The sequence below is a fragment of the Psittacula echo genome (genome assembly GCF_963264785.1).
Source record: "Psittacula echo genome assembly, chromosome: 1".
Classification (NCBI taxonomy): Eukaryota; Metazoa; Chordata; class Aves; order Psittaciformes; family Psittacidae; genus Psittacula; species Psittacula echo.
In genome coordinates, this window is record NC_137735.1 from 85246421 (window position 1) to 85263670 (window position 17250).

Below are 17250 nucleotides of genomic sequence, written 5' to 3' on the forward strand. Positions count from 1 at the left end.
AGTCCACCAGCACCACCACCATCACACACACTGTTTCATGGCATTTTTCTTCCTCTCCAGCACCATGTGAGCATTGGCAGAGGTCACCCTAGTCTTTTTGTTCAGACCTGCTGGCCAAGGGTAGGGAGGGCAGAAGAATGAAAACCCTTTTTCCCTGCCCTCCTTGCTGAAAGGACATGCCAAAACAAGCTTGGTGTCCCCTGAAGTGACAGTGACAAAACTCCCCACCTTTCCCTACTCTTACACTCTGTTCCACTGTGTTTGTTATCCAGACACCTTATAGCATTGTGAATTTATTTTGCTTTCTCCACAGACATTTCAAGTATAAAGTTATCGTATATACTCACGTATAGGCTAACCCACACTATACACTGCTCCCACACTTGAAGTACGTCACAACTAGTGAGCAACTCACAGCTAATGAACCAACCCTGTGTCCCTTCCCTCAACCTCCTCTCATTTCAGTGCAAACCAGCATCCTCTGTCAGAGATCCCAGCAGCCTTCCTGACTCCAGGGTTACTTTCCCAAACTCAGACCCCACTTCCTTTCCATCTCCCCCACTGCTCTGCCAGAGATTCAATGGCTCTAATTGCCATAATGGAACCACTAGCCAGACCTGCAGACAAACCTTCTCTCCCTCCCCCACACCCCCCAGCAGACAATTCAAATTTTTACCGTAAAATTTCTCAGCATATACGCAAATATATATATATTTCAGCCCTAAACCCCCATAGTCTTCACAAAATAATGTAATGAGAACCTCAGTATAGCTAACATATAAGTGCATCATCAAGTTAGTCATGTTATTCCCCCTTCACTTTCTTCATGTCTTCAAACACTACTCTCTTCTAAGCAGTCTAAGGAAGAGTTGCCTGAGCAAGCATATTTTCCTGCATGTCCTTTACACTGTTTCTGCTGTCTCCTCCTGCCACACACACAGGCGTGTATGTACGTGCCTTTCTCTGCCGGGAGCCAGCAAAACTGATACACTAGAGTCACTGCTGCTCCCCTTCAGCCCACCCCTTCCCTGCCTTTTTCTCCACTTCCTGAAATCATGAGCAAGGATATCCAACTCCAACATCACTGTAAAGTGCAATGGCCAGGAATGGAGGAGAATGGAAGGAGTGAGAACATGGAAAAAGAGATAAAAGGGAAGGGGTGGGAAGTAGGAGGAGGAAGTGGGGAAACCAAAGAGGTGGCACTTGTCACCAGTGCTGCACTACTCAGAACTCCAGTATCCCACAAACTACGAATGACCTAGAAGAGTAGCTGATGGGATTGATCCCACCCCACCCTCCCATGCTCCACATACACCCCCAGTCCCTCCCCGTGCTCTTCCCCTCACTCAAACGTCAGACTCAATACTGGAGAGTTTCTCATAAACATGCCCGTTGCTGGAGCCATTGAAAGCCCTGGGGTTTTTGTTGTTAGGCACACAGGGGTTGGACTGGTTCCCTATACAGATGTCCTTCTGGAAACGGGCTGGCACAGCCCCATGAAGGGCTGAGACCACCGGCTTGTTGGTGGTGACAATGGCTCGGAAGTCTGGCCTGGCTTTGGGCCCTCCTGCCACCACAGGCTGCCTGAAGAAATAAGATTTGCTGCCGTGGAGCAAGCATTGGTCATCCCCAAAAGTGGGGATGAAAGGGTTTTGAGTGACCCGGTCGGGGTAGAGCGACTTGCTGAGCATGTAGCCCCCACTGCTGCCGGGGTTGTTGTGGTGGTGGTAGCTGGTGGCGGGCACTGAGGACTTGTTGTTGGCAAAGGTGGTCTCACTGGCTGGCATCTCAAACATGTGGGCGTACGGGCTCCCCTCCAAAAAGCGGCCCTTGTCCTTGAGGCTGACGCTGCGGGGGGCCAGGGCTGAGTCATCCTTCTGCAGGTCCACAAAGGTGTCATAGGAGTGCTGCCGACGGAGCTTGTTGCGGTTCTTCTTCTGCACCTTGGAGGCAGAATTGGAAGGGCTCTGAGGATATTTGGAGGAGGAGGTGGCACTGGTGGCCACGGGCACAGGGGCAGGTGGCTGGTCCAGCTCTTGCAGCGAGTTGTCCTCACTGATGTCATATAGGTTGCCTGCTTTCTTGCAGGCCTCGCAGCGGATGCAAGCCTGGCGGGTGGAGTTCTGCCCCACCACCGATGGAGTGTAGTTGTGCACCTTAGAAGGGCAACTGCGGCAGAAATTAGCCCCAGACCGATCCTCCCACTCTAGGTTGGTCAGATTCTTCTCCCATGGTGCTGGGACCCCACTCACAACTCCTCCATGTTTGTGCTCGTTGCTTCCTCCAAACTCGCCTGAGCCATGCTTGTGGTGGGCCCTGTTGGTGCAAGACCCACCCCCTCCTCCTCCTGTGTCACGCTTAAACTCATCTCCCCGCTCTTTGTAGATATCCGTTAGGTCCACGTGTTCCCAGTGTGGCGAGTTCTCTTTGGCTCGAAACTGGTCCAGGTAGAAGTCTCGTAGCCCTTCCTTGTCCCTGAAGTAGCGCTTGTGGTCGGGAGAGCGGGGTGGGCGCCGGCGGTAGGCCAGCTCTATCTCATCAAACTCCCGACGGGACTTGGCAGAGGCTGGGCGCTTCTTCAGGCTGTCCTTGTACTGCTGCTTCCGCCGCTTGGCTGCGTTGCCCTCGATGTTGCCATAGGTGACCGTGTGAGTGGAAATGTCAGAGACATCTGAGCGGATCAAGTCGTCATGGGCCCCGCTGCCCCCGTAGCGGTCGCTCTTGAAGGAGAACTTGCCGTAAAGGTCACCCAGCTGGCTGTGCTTGGCAGGGGGTAACCCCAGGTCCAAGGGCTTCTTCCCAATGGACCGTGACTGGGCATTGAAGGGTGGGTTGTCACAGTCATAAAGCCCATCGATGGAGCTGGTGCTGCCAATGCTGTGGGGGCGGTGGTGATGGTGGTAGTGGTCCTGATACACATTGCTGTCCTTCAGCTGGAGGTTCCCAAAGGTCCTTTCCACCTCACTAATATAGTCACTAAAGAGGTTCTCCTCACAGGGGGGGTTGTTGTAGGACTTACAGTCCGAATGCGTGAAGCTGCGGCGGTGCTCAGAGATATCATAGACCGACGACTCACGGCGGATAAAGTCCAGGGCACTCTGCGGTGAGCCATTGACCCCTGACAGGTTGGCCATATTCTTGGCTGTCCGAAGCAGGCGGAGGATGTTGGAATGGGTGTTGTTCATAGTCGCTGTGGGGGAGTTCATTGCTGACTGGCGTTCCTCAATGGCCACACCATGGATGCAGCTGTAAATACCCTGAAATGTGAGAAAGCAGAAAGATGAGTGGTCCTGCAAAGACTACACAAAAGGGAACTTGGACTGGGAAGCACCCTGCGCAGCAACAGCTTACTCCTGTAATACAGCAAAGCCTGTTAGCCTTCTATCTTGAAGCACAATCCAATCAAATCAGATCTGCTCTACTAACTTTTCTGTTCTGCCCGTCTTTCTTGCCCCTCACATTTTTCCTTCCCCTCCATTCCTCTTTCTTTGCTTTGCCTCATGTCACATCTGTAGGACGCAGGAATACCTGCTTGCATCTGTAAGAGTTACTCAAATCCAGCAGATGTAACACGGAATTGCAAATGGGGTCAATAATACCTTAGGAACACAGACATCAAGACAAATTATTCTGTGTGAATGAGAGAAAGAGTCTAGTTTGGCCCTTGAAATTCATCTGGACATCAGTGAATCAATGAGACAGAAGCTATCTTTAAAAGGGAACAGCTTCATTTGTCATAAACTTAGCTACATTAATCACCAGTACAGATGAGCAAAGGAAACAGAGAAAGAGCAGTTCTGTCAAATAGGTATTTAGGTCTTTTGCATCTGGATGAGTGAGGTACGATAGAATTTTTAATTGCATTCTGTTAAATTTAACACTGATAACTGGCTCCAAATTGACATCGCTGAAAGCAAAAGTACTCTATTCAACTTCAAATCAGTCAGCAGAAATGCCTGATTCCTCCGCATTCACCACTACCTCATTTCATCCATGACACAGATGGTTTACAAGGGCTATCCCTAGGAGCAGAAGGAAAGGGGCTCATTTATTCCCTGGTCTGCCAAATGGTGCCTTCTGATTAAAGTCAGTTGTGAAATGGACACCATCACATCATGTTACCATGGTTTCTGAGCAGCCAGCAGATGATTAACACTTTTCAAGACTTTTCACCAGCCTCGTCTGGGTCTAACTGATGACCCCAGAATGAAAGAATCTGTAGTTAGCTAAGGGTCACCAAACACAATCCCCATCTTATCTTTAGACTAAACCAGGCTAGAAACTAACACTACAGGAAGGATGCTGTGCACCCTGCATTTGAAAGCTTCTGCATTTGAAAGCTTTGCCATTTCTCTTCAACAATATGTTATGTAGCAATTATATACTCCTTGCACAATCAAAGTTAATTGTGTTACACCGGTCACTGAGGTCAAAAATGCTGAGATTTGACCTCACTTCAGAAAGGATCAGGAGAAGGGACCAGTGGCTTGAAAGAAGAAAAAAAAAAGCTCCAAATTACACACTGCTAGCTACACTGATAGCAGAAAGATGACTCAGAAATTACTAGAATCTGCTTTAAATGCAAATATTACACCCTAAGGCTGATTTGTATAAAGCGATTGCTAAGTTTATGTGGTCATCCTCTCCACATGGTTTAGGGCATGGCTTTTGGTTAGGGACTTCTGACTGTCAAAGGCAGCACACTTCTAGTTACCATAAGGTCAGCTGAAAAGCTGTAATATAGAGGACAACGAAAAACTCCTGAATTTCTAACCATATTATCCACCATTACCTACTTACTGTCCAAATTTGTCCTCTCACAACTCACATTGGAGGATCAGACAGTTACAGTTAACTTCTCCTTATACTGCATTTTCATTTCCATGTGAAATTTCCATTTCCATGACCATAATCCATCAGAGACCAGAGTTGTCACAGAAAAACATTAGATGCTTTTGCAACATTAAAGGTGAAAAAATACCTTAACTTTAGCTAAGGGTGGTCTTTATCCTGCAGACCACCACTCCATGCCACCTGTGTTTTAGACAGTTGTGGATTTCCCCATCTCCAGTACCAAGAACTGTCTGAATAAAGCCTCTGTTCCTCCCTGCTAGCTAATGACACTCACCCTGCTGATGGAGAAGACCACACCGGGCTTGCCAGAGCAGACACCCATGAAGCAGTGACGGAATTGCCAGTAGAAGAGATGTTCACAGATGAAGGTGATGAGACTGAGAGCCATGGCTGCTCCCAGCATGTAGAAGACACCTGCCATGTTATCTATATCCAGCTGGCTGCTCATAACCTCGTTCTTCTCGTTGTGACAAATGCCAGTGAGCCACAGCGCTTCCAGCTCCTCCATCTCCCCTAGAAAGACAAAGAGAAGGAAAGAAACAGGTTAGATAGCCCTGCGATGGTTAAAGACCTCAAGCTGGAGAAGACTGAAAGCAAGAAGCTGATATAAGGTAATTTCCAGTGGTCATGTTCTTTTGCCACACGTATTACATCCATGAAAATGTGACTGCCCTTTTGTTACAGGTAGGTGCAATTTGACACAGGGAAGGCAACAGCATTTTTCCACAGTCAGATATTAACCACAAAAAGCTGTACCACAGGACACAAATATCACACTTGTCAAATGTCTACAGTAAGATCCTGAAAAAGTTGTCCACCAGATGACTGAAGACATGGCCTCACAAACTTCCACTTTCATGTTAGGTCAATGAGAGAAAAAATCAGTGACTGACACAGGTAAACACAACCAAGTCACTTCTACAGGAAATCATGTACGTTTTCAGCTCAAAATTGAATATGTTCTTTTTTTTAATCAGAATGTCTGATTTTGAATGTTTCCATCGTATCTGTAGCTCATTCAAACTAGGTGCAATGTTCCCAAAATATTTGTGCATTTTTACCTGTTTTTCTTCCCTTCAATTTTGTTGAAATCCAACAATTTCAAACTCTTTGACCAATCAAAAATATTACCAATTTGTATCAGCTAGGAACAAATGTTCTGTAGTCTAATTTCATACCCCACTTACTGCTATTATGGTATTTTCATGAGTGGAGAGAAAGAGAGAGAAACTCTCACTACACACATATTGAGACATTCAGAAACAAACTAATTTTGCAGGTTGGCAATTCCTTTCATGCTGTTAGGAAAGTTAGTTTTTCACATTTTCAACCTCTAGACCAGTGACAGAGGGAAAAAATATGTATATTTGTGTGCTGCCATAGCACAGGCTTTAAAGCTTTAAGGAGAACTTACGTCTTTTTCTGAAATAATACATATTAGGCTGTTTAAGAGACAGAACACCCTATCTGTTAGGTGGCAAATTTTCAGAGCTATGTTATTTTCATATTTATTATACCATATGTTATTTTGAGATTTCAGGAAGAAAAAACAAAGACCAGAAAAACAACTTATAAATAAAATAACCTGTGAAATTTATTTGTTTAAAAGGGGACACAACAAGACTTAATATGGAATGGAAAGAAAAAGCCAGGAAAATATTTTCTAAGAAGGAAATCCTTATCCCTCAAAACTATGATGTTCTGAGTAAAAATTCACTCCAAAATATGCTTCTGAGTCTCAACTCCTCCCTTAGTTTTTTAGGTATTGGAAAAACATAGAATCATAGAATAGTCAGAGTTGGAAAGGACCTTAAGATCATCTAGTTCCAAACCCCCTGCCATGGGCAGGGACACCTCACACTAAACCATGTCACCCAAGGCTCCGTTCAGCCTGGCCTTGAACACTGCCAAGGATGGAGCATTCACAACTTCCTTGGGCAACCCATTCCAGTGCCTCACCACCCTTACAGTAAAGAACTTCCTTCTTAAATCCAAACTAAACTTCCTCTGCTTAAGTTTTAACCCGTTACCCCTTGTCCTGTCACTACAGTCCCTGATGAATAGTCCATCCCCAGCATCCTTATAGGCCCCCTTCAGATACTGGAAGGCTGCTATGCTGTCTCCACACAGCTTCTCTTCTCCAGGCTGAACAGCCCCAACTTTCTCAGCCTGTCTTTATATGGGAGGTGCTCCAGCCCTGTGATAATCCTCGTGGCCCTCCTCTGGACTTCTTCCGACAGTTCCATGTCCTTCTTATGCTGAGGAAACCAGAACTGTACACAATACTCCAAGTGAGGTCTCACAAGAGCACAGTAGAGGGGCAGGATCACCTCCTTCAGCCTGCTGGTCATGCTCCTTTTGATGCAGCCCAGGATACGGTTGGCTTTCTGGGCTGCGAGCGCACACTGCTGGCTCATCTTAAGTTTCTCATAGACGTACACCCCCAAGTCCTTCTCTGCAGGGCTGCTCTGAATTTCTTCTCTGCCCAACCTGTAGCTGTGCCTGGGATTGCTCCGACCCAGGTGTAGGACCTTGCACTTGGCATGGTTAAACTTCATAAGGTTGGCATCAGCCCACTGCACAAGCGTACCAAGGTCCCTCTGGATGGCATTCCTTCCCTCCAGCGTATCAACCAAACCACACAGCCTGGTGTCATCAGCAAACTTGCTGAGGGTGCATTGAATCCCACTGTCCATGTCACCGACAAAGATGTTGAATAAGACCGGTCCCAAGACTGAAGCGTGAGGGACACCACTCGTTACTGGTCTCCAGCTGGACATTGAGTCATTGACCACAACTCTTTGCATGAGGCCAGCCAGCCAGTTCTTTATCTACTGAGTGGTCCATCTATCAAATTGATGTCTCTCCTATTTAGAGACAAGGATGTCGTGTGGGACGGTGTTGAATGCTTTGCACAAGTCCAGGTAGATGACGTCATCTGCTCTACCCCTGTCCATCGGTTCTGTAGCCCCATCGTAGAAGGCTACCAAATTGGTCAGGCAGGATTTCCCCTTAATGAAGCCATGCTGGCTGTCACCAAGCACCTTGTTGTTTTTCATGTGCCTTAGCATGCCTTCCAGAAGAATCTGCTCCAAGATTTTGCCAGGCATAGAGAATGCCAGAGAAGATCTGAGTTAACTCTCCCATCCAGAAACATTCTTTAAAATTTTGTAAATATATGTCTTGATCTTGTCTAGAACTATAAAGCGTGGGATAACCACAGAAAGTCCAGTATAATTAGTGGATTTAGTCATGGCAAAACCTCAAAGCTAGTGAAAAGTTCACAAGAGGAATCTTGTTTTTGCAAGATATTCTCCACACAAGATATTTTTCAAACACACATCTGAGCTGGTTCTATGAAACCTTTACTGCTTTTGACATTGCTTTTGATGATACTGCCATCCTGCATCAACAACATAAAACAAGTGACATCTCACATTTTGGTGCAATGCCTCTTAACAAACCCTTGTTAGTAATTTCCTGTTCTCAACTCGAATCTGAAGCAACAGAGCTAGGAACATCTATTTCTTACATACAAAACTTGGTATTTCTTAGGAAAACTCAAACTCCTGTTTTTCTTGTCACTTACCATCTCCAAAAAGCTGTAAAATGGCAAGATCAACCTGGCGCTTCCAGCCTGAGTCCTTTTGGATGGCAATGCCATAGCCAGTGGAGGCAAACACTTTCCCACTCCCAATCGTCACCAGCTTGCAGCCTTCATCTCTGCCAGCCATGTAGTTTAGCACTGCTGCATCATAAATGAAAGCATCCAACTTCCTGCACATGTGTAAGAAACAAGAGAGGTGTGGTACAAAAATGATAGAATCTGTCTGAGTTCAAAGGTGTTCTCAGGTAACTAAGGCAGAAATTAACTTCTTTCAAATAGACTACAATAACTTGCGTCTTCACCTTCATCAGTTAACTAAAATCTGAGCCTAGAACTTGTTTACAGATGAAGCTAGATTATAAATGAGGACTGTCTATTTCTTTCTGACTCATTGATAATCACCATTTTTGATTGGAAAGAAAATGTGGAATACAAACATACTGCATGATGAAGATGAATGAAGAGGAAGTCAAGGATATCTATAGTCCTAAGAATAGCTTATATTTCTGTGCTGTCTTTCATCTTAAAGGAACCTCAAACGTTTCAGAAAAGCGAAGTAAGGGGTGGAGTAAGGAAAATATTATCTCAGATTCAGACTGCTGGCATGACTTAGCTGAGCAAAACATATTTTTTTCAAATCAAATATAGTCATGACATCACTCCTTGGTTACTGTGAAAAGCACTAATGAATCTTTACCTATGTCAAGGGGCCACCATAGCAGCTTTATGATTTACCAGGCTAAGTAACTCTTTGGCAAAGAGTGCTTAGCTGAAAACCTGAAGAAAAACTCAGTTTGAAGACAGAGAAATCCCCATTATGGGCTGGGCTGGGTAGACAGCACAACAGACTGATGAGAGCCTTCCTCTCATTGCAATAAATTGATTAGGGTGTGGGAAGCGGTCTCAGGGGGGCTGCATCTTCCACATAACTGAAGACAGGAGATGAGTAAATCCTCCCACTAGATTTGAAATGAAGCAGTTTTCAATAACAGACCAAAGATCTTCCACCTTGCACATTCTCACACCCATGCTATCTTTTCAATCCAACTCCTGTACATATATTTCCAGTATGGTGATTATCTCTGTGTATATCTCTGGGGAAGTCTGTCCAAGTGTGGATATGAAGCCAGGATGCCATCTACTGCAAGAGATAAGCTCTATTTCATCCATATATTTGCAGGACAGAGCATATTTATTTCCTGGATGATGACTTTCCTGGCAAGTGTACCTTCCCAGGATGACATCCAACAATGGTACAATCATTTATAATGGGCTTTGAGCCTCTGAACCTGGCAAACAGGTTTAGGAATAGTCATTCAATCTAGTAATTAAATTGGCTGAACATCTTCATTCGTGCTTTGGAATGAACTTTCTCATAAGAGTGCAACACAAGTGTAAGCATAAACATTGGGGTTCTTTTTTTCACTGGGGCTGGGCTCTGACAACCAAAATTGTCAGCTTTGGGAGGAGGTCTTGATTATAAATGACAAAGGCTTGCAAAATGGCATTTAAGTTAGCTCCCTCACACATTCACTGTTATTAAAATAGGATGAGCTGCTCAAACATACTGTTTGCAATGATTTTTCCCACGTTTCCCAAATTACCCAAGGAAATGCTCTCATTTTATATACTTCCTTGTTATTCAAACAACACTCTGTTCAGCCCTTGATGCTAAAATATTCCAGTGAGAAAGGCTACTTCCAAACTATTTGCTTTCAAGTACACCTTCTATTATACTGTATTAGCTAGTGATACACTGGGGTGGGATTAGTCTGACAAGGATTGTTTCAAGTTCCTGATTAACATCATCTTTTATACACAGAAGGAGGGAAAACAAAAGAATTTCCAGATGACAATATAGATGCACTGAAAATAACTTTGTCCACAGAGGTCTGTGAGCTTTTCCTGGGTACACAGAAGGACACATCAACATGAAACATCTTGATGAAGCAAAGTCTTTGGGACTAATATACACAAGACTAAAATGCACAAGGATACAGAAGACTTTTTTTTTTGTTTGGTTTGTTTTGTTTTGTTGGGTTTTTTTTTAACAGTCTTATAAACACATTAGAGCCAGAAACTCTTCTACAGATCTCAGTAGAAAAACCTGAGTAAAAGAACCACGGAATTATTCTCCTGTGCTGTGTTTAGTCTTGCTATACTTTTAACCATAAAATCATAGAATAGTTAGGGTTGGAAAGGACCTTAAGATCATCTAGTTCCAACCCCCCTGCCATGGGCATGGATGCCTCACACTAGACCATGTCGCTCAAGACTTTGTCCAACCTGGCCTTGAGTATTGCAATGGAATGACAATGGATGCTCATTTTCCAAATCCCACAAAAAAATAATTCCAGACAAGCATGCAAAGAACTCAGATTTCTTTGGTGATTAAGCATGGAAGAAGGAACCCTCACCCAGTCTTCAGCGAGAACAGTGCATCGTCCACCCCCCTCTGATTGAACTTCACCATGTAGCTGTGCATTTCAGGGTAGTTGTTGCGAATGTTCCTTTCTGTGCTGCCATTGGGAACTGTCCCGAAGCGGAAAGGGGGTGAGAAGTCATTGGGTTTCTGGAACTGGAGAGAGAGAAAAAGAACATTTCTCACAATCTGTCAGCAAAAAGCAATCATCTGAATCTCCTCTATATTTTACTGTTTTCAAACACAGACATCTCCTGTTAGTGCCTAAGAACCAAGAAGTGAATCTGAGCAATCCGGTATCTTTGTCCACTCTGGAGTAAGTGCATAAAATAGCCAGTAATCAAAGATTAAAAGGTTAGATAAAAGGAAAAAGGAAAGTGAAAAAGTAACAGTGGCTTTGGAACGCAATCAAGGAAAGATTTCAGAAAAAATCCGTGTGTATTTTATCCACAGTGTCATTTAGTTTCTAAAAAGTATATTTTTCAGCTCTGTGGATGCCTTTGCACTTCTTAGAATCATAGAATAGTTAGGGTTGGAAAGGACCTTAAGATCATCTAGTTCCAACCCCCCTGCCATGGGCAGGGACACCTCACACTAAAGCATGCCACCCAAGGCTTCATCCAACCTGGCCTTGAACACCGCCAGGGACGGAGCATTCAAAACTGAAGTGGAAAAGCAATTAATGAGGAGAAATGCCTCTCAGAACACCTCACACCCACTTCACCAAATGAATGATCAGCTTTCAGACTTTTGAGCAAATGTCCCAAATGAAATGCTTTTAGTGGCTGCAAGTCACTAGTTAACATTCAATGCTCAGAACTGGCTGGCAGAATACTCCAAACCTTTTGCTGCTCCCAAGAAATACATCCATCATAACATTCCCTTACATCTGCAAGGCTGTGAGGTTTTATATGCCACTTGCTTAACTCAAGTCATAATCAATGCTCTCTGGGATTTTATGAGCAGTAAAATTTAGACTGTCAATTATCAAGACTGCTTAAAACTCCTAGAACCAGCAGACGGGAAGAAGCACAGAATTGTAAGCTAGGAACTGAATAAGCAGTACAGATAAAGTTGCAAAAGTAGGTTAAATGGAGGGAAGCCCTCCATCAGCACCCCTGATATATCAAGCAATAGCTTGCCTGGTGCTAATTCTTGACTCTCAACTGTGACTGCATATTTGGATGATCTCGAGAAGAATGCTAAGAACGTACTGAAGATCAGACCATTTAACAGCAACAGTTCACCTGGTACATGAATATATGCAGTCACGAACTGCTACCTTCGATAGTGGAAATGTGGCTGCTGTCTACAGCTACAGCTTAAAAAAAACCACGTGCAGATGAGCCTTATTCTTGAGTTCTGCTCAAAGACAATTGTGAACCTGGTCGACACAGCTGAGGAGGCCAAAGCTGCTAAAGCTCATTCATAGCATCTCAACAATAACGTCAAACACGAGCTGTATCAGTGATGCAGAGGTGGTAGGTGAACACATCATTCACATCACTTTCTGTGTACCAGTCAACTCATCTGGCTGTGCAAGGGATCACTCTCCAGTTCGGATGGTGAGATGAGCTGGCTTGTACGTGCACACAGAAGTGTGTGAGAGAGAAGACATGTCCTACTGCTTTAAGCCAAAATTAAATATCAGGGAGGTTTTTGAAACACAGGTTGGCACCTCACTAGGAAAAAAAAAAAAGGTTTCACATAGCACAAAACAGGCAGTAAGGTGGCTTTTAGAACCTTGTCACACCTGCTAGTGATGAAGACAAACCCATAGCTATTAAAATCTGTAAAGAAAGCAAACTCTGATGGGAGAAAAATCACTGCAGCATGCTACAACAGGAGTTTGTAAAGTGGGCAACTTGCTTTCCCAGGGCCTGAAACCCCCATCCCCACAAAGCCCTCCAACAAAGTGAAGTCAGCAGGGCAAGCAGCAGACAAGCCCAACCAACACTGGTGTGATCTCAGCTTCAGCATGCCCTTTGGAGTGGCAGCAGCTCTGGGCCCAAACAGTGTTAAGAGAACAAAGAGACCCTATCCGATGTCCATTCTATACCTCCAGGCTCCATTCCCAGTGACAGGATCTCTAGTTTTGCCTGCTTCCATGACTATGTTTAAGAACTGGAGTAAGGATTATAGAGTCAGGCAGGGCTGTGATGAGGGAAATGATCCCACCTTTGAACTATCCTTTGTCCTCCCTGTGTTCAAGGGCCCATCTCAGTGGCCAGAGATGAAAAGCTCCGTATTTAATATTTAACTTCCCGGGAAATCAATAAATAAATTAAAACAGTTTTCTTGAATGAGATGACTGTTTTCAGCAACTAGAAAAGCATGTTTCTAGAGAGGGAAGCCAGGCTGGCGGCTTTTGAACATCTGAGGAGTAACAGTGGTTCATGCATGAAGCTTTCTGGCAGGAGATAGCAGATGAAAAATCCCTACATCTGTTGCTTGGAAGTAGGTGGGCACAGCCCAGTCCAGGGATGAAGGTATCTCCTAAGAGCTCGCCAGAGCCAAGAACTGCTGCATCTTTCTGAGCTCACTTCTGCCCCACACAACTTATACTGAAGGAGGAAGAAGACACAAGCCTTCCCAGAAAATATATGGGGAGGAGTGTGTCCTCTTCTGGCAGCATGGTGAAGGAACATGTGTGGAGGAACGAGAAGATCCATGAGGAAGAAAGTTAATTGACCCTGTTGTCAAAAAGTTCAGTAAGGAAAATCACTTGTTTGGCTTCTCCCTGGGGCTGGAAGAGTGGGCCTGGATCAGAAGTGTCAGTCCCAGGGAAGCAGGGCACTTTGGCCGGCTGGTCTAGAAGGAATCTGTGAGACATGAGACAGGAGCTGCAGCACAGTGCAGGGGTCATTACATGGGGGTGGCCTGTGCAGAGGTAATCTCGATGCTTTAGTAAATATTGACGAAGGAATTAACCATAGACATTGACAGAAAGGGTCAGAATTTAGATTAATGAGAGAACTGTCCCATCATTTCATACAAATGTTTCCCCTGCAAGAGCCCTAAGTCACAACTGTTCTACCTCAGGCATTTGCAAAGAGAAGACCTGTGAAGCTCTGGGGAAAAAACTTTGAGATAACAGGGGAGGGGAAGATAAGCAACTGTACTAGTTGCTGAGCAAAACCAGCTGCAGAGAGTCGCAGGGAGCAGCAAACAATGCTGTACAGGGACCACACTTGCAGAAGCCGCCCATCACACTTCCCTCCAGCAGGAGCCTGGTCCTACTGCCCAGCTCTACCTGCCTCTAGGGGTGAATTCCTGAGAGGGAATCTGCAGGGCTCAGCTGCAGCCCTGCAGCCAAAGACCCCTGGATGTGGGTGTACCCCACCTGCAGCCTGCAACTTGCTCACCACGGGGCATTGGTCATGAGATGCTCCCCTTTTAGCCAAGGTAATGTGACACGCTCTTGCCCATGAAAGAAATCCCTTTGATAGCTGACTTCACATCAAATGTGGGACAGAAGTTGGTGCTAGAAATCAGGGTGGGAAGCAGACACTAAATGTGCCTGAAGGGCTAGGATAGCTCTGGGATAAGAGGCCTGTGTTCAGCAGCTGTCCACCTCTTCAACCCCTTACTTAACAAATTGAAATCAAGAAGCAGAGTCAGAGAGCAGAAATCCTCCTGCTCTGAAGAGTGATAAACACACAGGCTGGGGGCTATTAGCACATTCAGAGTGGAGAGCCCCTTTCCTGCTCCCCCTGCAACTCGCCATGAGAGCTGTCGACAGCAGCAGTGAGAGCGAGTTTAAGTGACTTGTCTGGCAGAGCTGTTTCATTAGCAATTTGGAGCCATGCCGAGCAGAAAGCAGCATTGTTCTCAGATGTTCAAATATCAATCTGCATAATGAAACAGGTGATAGGAGCGCTTCCCATTTAGGCAGCCGTGATTGGAGGGGATTCAGGAATGAGGGGAAGGGGTTATGTCTAATTGGCCACAATTAATTTGATGAGAATTTTTTTCAATATATTGTCTATCACCAAATGGTTCCTACAGAAAAGCACATCTGCACTTATTTATCTGCCTCATGTAGGCCCTGTTTACACTGTAGAGTATTTGCCAGTAGCATTGAAAGCAGTTTCCCAAACTCAGCAAGCTTTCACAACAAAAAGGCTCTTTTTAATCAGCTGATCTACTTTTACATTGCTCAAAAAAAAGAAAAAAGAATAATCCCCTGCTGGATAACATAATGAGCTGGCAAAACTTAGTGTGTGTCTACGTGTCCTGTGCCTTACTCTTACATAGCTTCTCTGGAATGGCTCCTTTCACTTTATAAGGCCCAGACCTCCAGTTTTAATTTTCTACCACAGGAAGCTCCACAGCTCTGACCCACCAAAATACAGCCCACAAGTTCAGCTCCTCTGTTACCTGCAAGTACAAAAGAGCTTGAGCCCATGCTAGATACTCAGGGTTCAGCTCATTTGCCCAAGTGTTAAATGCCAAGCTGAGATGCCAAGGGAATTTCATCCTGGGAGCAGGTCTTTCACAGCCCCTGCATCAGATTTTCCTGCCACTGGAGGGTATTTTGAATACTCTGGTGCACCCGAATTGCCTCTAGACACCTACATTTGCACAGATGAATCCTGCTACTGGACCATTTGGCCCTCAGGACTTCTCCCACCGCAAGTACAGGGAGACAGTTGCTGTGGGCAGCAGAGAGCCCAAAGTGCCTACCACTCTCTTGAACTTGCCCGTCAGGGCATCAGTCACAACCTTTCCAGCAAACACTTATAAGCAGCACTCTGCTTGCTTTTTTGGCAGCTGTGCAACCATTAGATATCTGTTGTGGCACAAGCCAAATATCTCTAAAAAAGATGGCATTTATTAGTGAGCTGCAACATAAGATTTAGTGGTATCAGGCTAGAAAAGCAAAGTCCATGCTTTAGCGCGTAATTTTAGCGCAACGTCTCTGCATTGCCCAATCATCCTTGGTTGGTTCCTCTTGCTCTGGTTCAGCTGCATGTCACTACATGTCACTTAGGACCTTTCTTTGCTGCCTGAGAATCCAGTCAGGCTGTTTGCACAGGAGCTTCACCCAGAACTTGTTAAAAATTCAAGAGTAGGCCAGCGGTTTTCAGGTCTGAGGTAGCTCTATGCTTACACTTTGGTCTTGATAAACTATGCATGTCCACATTCCTTGCCCAAGCCATCTTGTTTCTGTATCCTCTGTTTCAGCCAGGAAATTAACTTCTTCACAGCTAATGCATCAATCTCAAAGACAGGAGACTTGTCCTTTTCATATCTGCAAAATATGTCATTTTTGTTCCCAAGCTGCACTATGAACAGTGCCACAGAACCACAAACCTGGATTTGGCTCTGAGGTGCCTGCTCTGGCTGGTCTCTCCTAGACATCATTGTTCCTGACAGCTCTTCATTCAACCTGTGGGGGGAAGATGGCTGGTCCTGGAAACTCCCTACCTATTCCCTGTATGACCTACACCAGGCTTTTACTATTGGAAATTTCTTCCAAGTGTCCGAACTAAAATCTTCCTGCTGCAATCCAACTACAATATTTTCCATTATCTTTGCCATGGATAAGGAAATTAAAAGTGTCTTCTTCTCTAAAGGTGAAGGTGTCTTTTTCTTCTTCAGAAACATTTAGTGCTTCTGAAGACCATTGAGCTGCTTCTTCTCCATGTTCTTGCATTGGAGCCAAAGTGACCCAATTTCCTCAGTCTTATTAGCTGCATTATCTAGACCTGCAACCATTCTTGCTGCTGTCCTTTGGCTGTATCCAGTAGGTTTTGCCTTGACTTGCCTTTGGTTGGACATGCTGTCTACTGTACTAAGAACATTCTGATTGGGACCCCAAGATACTGAGAGACCATCACACTGAAAAGGCTCACAGCAAGATAATAAAAGTATTACTAGTGAGAGTCAATGATCATTATTACTCTCCTCAGTGACTCTCTTATATCAACTTCCACACAACTGTGGCCCATCACTTATCCTGGTAGAGGAAGTGCTCTACAGATTCCCAGCGTGGAACCTGCTCTACTGGTGTGTTACTGCAAGGCACTTTCACATTGCAACAGTAGCATCCCAGCTAGAAGTGTGCCAGCCCAACAGCATAGGTAGAAAGTTATAGCACTGGTACAATAATATGTAAAGAGAGCAGGCTAAAGAGAACGTGCTGCTCATTCTCCTGTTACTCACTAATTTCTTGTACAGATGCTTCTCAAGCTTCATTCCTAAAGCATCCCTCTCCCCTCTGCAGTCACCTAGTTTTGATATTGCAAACAGTTTTTTATTCTCAAGGTGGAAATCACAGCAATTTCTAAGTAACTACAAGTTTTCAAATCCACTTATTACCCGAGCTCCAACTTCCTTTATTCTGCATTCCCTCACAGTATCA

At 44.9% G+C, this 17250-nt stretch overlaps 1 protein-coding gene across 1 annotated transcript in view; it reads right to left on the bottom strand.

Moving 5' to 3' along the window:
• Positions 1–1346: 1346 nt before the first annotated feature.
• GRIN2B (glutamate ionotropic receptor NMDA type subunit 2B) overlaps positions 1347–17250 on the bottom strand; it is a gene marked incomplete at both ends in the record, with an annotated part of 170140 nt that continues 154236 nt past the window's right edge. Inside the window, 4 exons of the mRNA XM_080625178.1 lie at positions 1347–3257; positions 5129–5367; positions 8444–8631; positions 10879–11039. Of these exons, the coding sequence (XP_080481304.1) occupies positions 1347–3257; positions 5129–5367; positions 8444–8631; positions 10879–11039 (2499 nt within the window). The remainder of the gene's footprint in view (positions 3258–5128; positions 5368–8443; positions 8632–10878; positions 11040–17250) is intronic.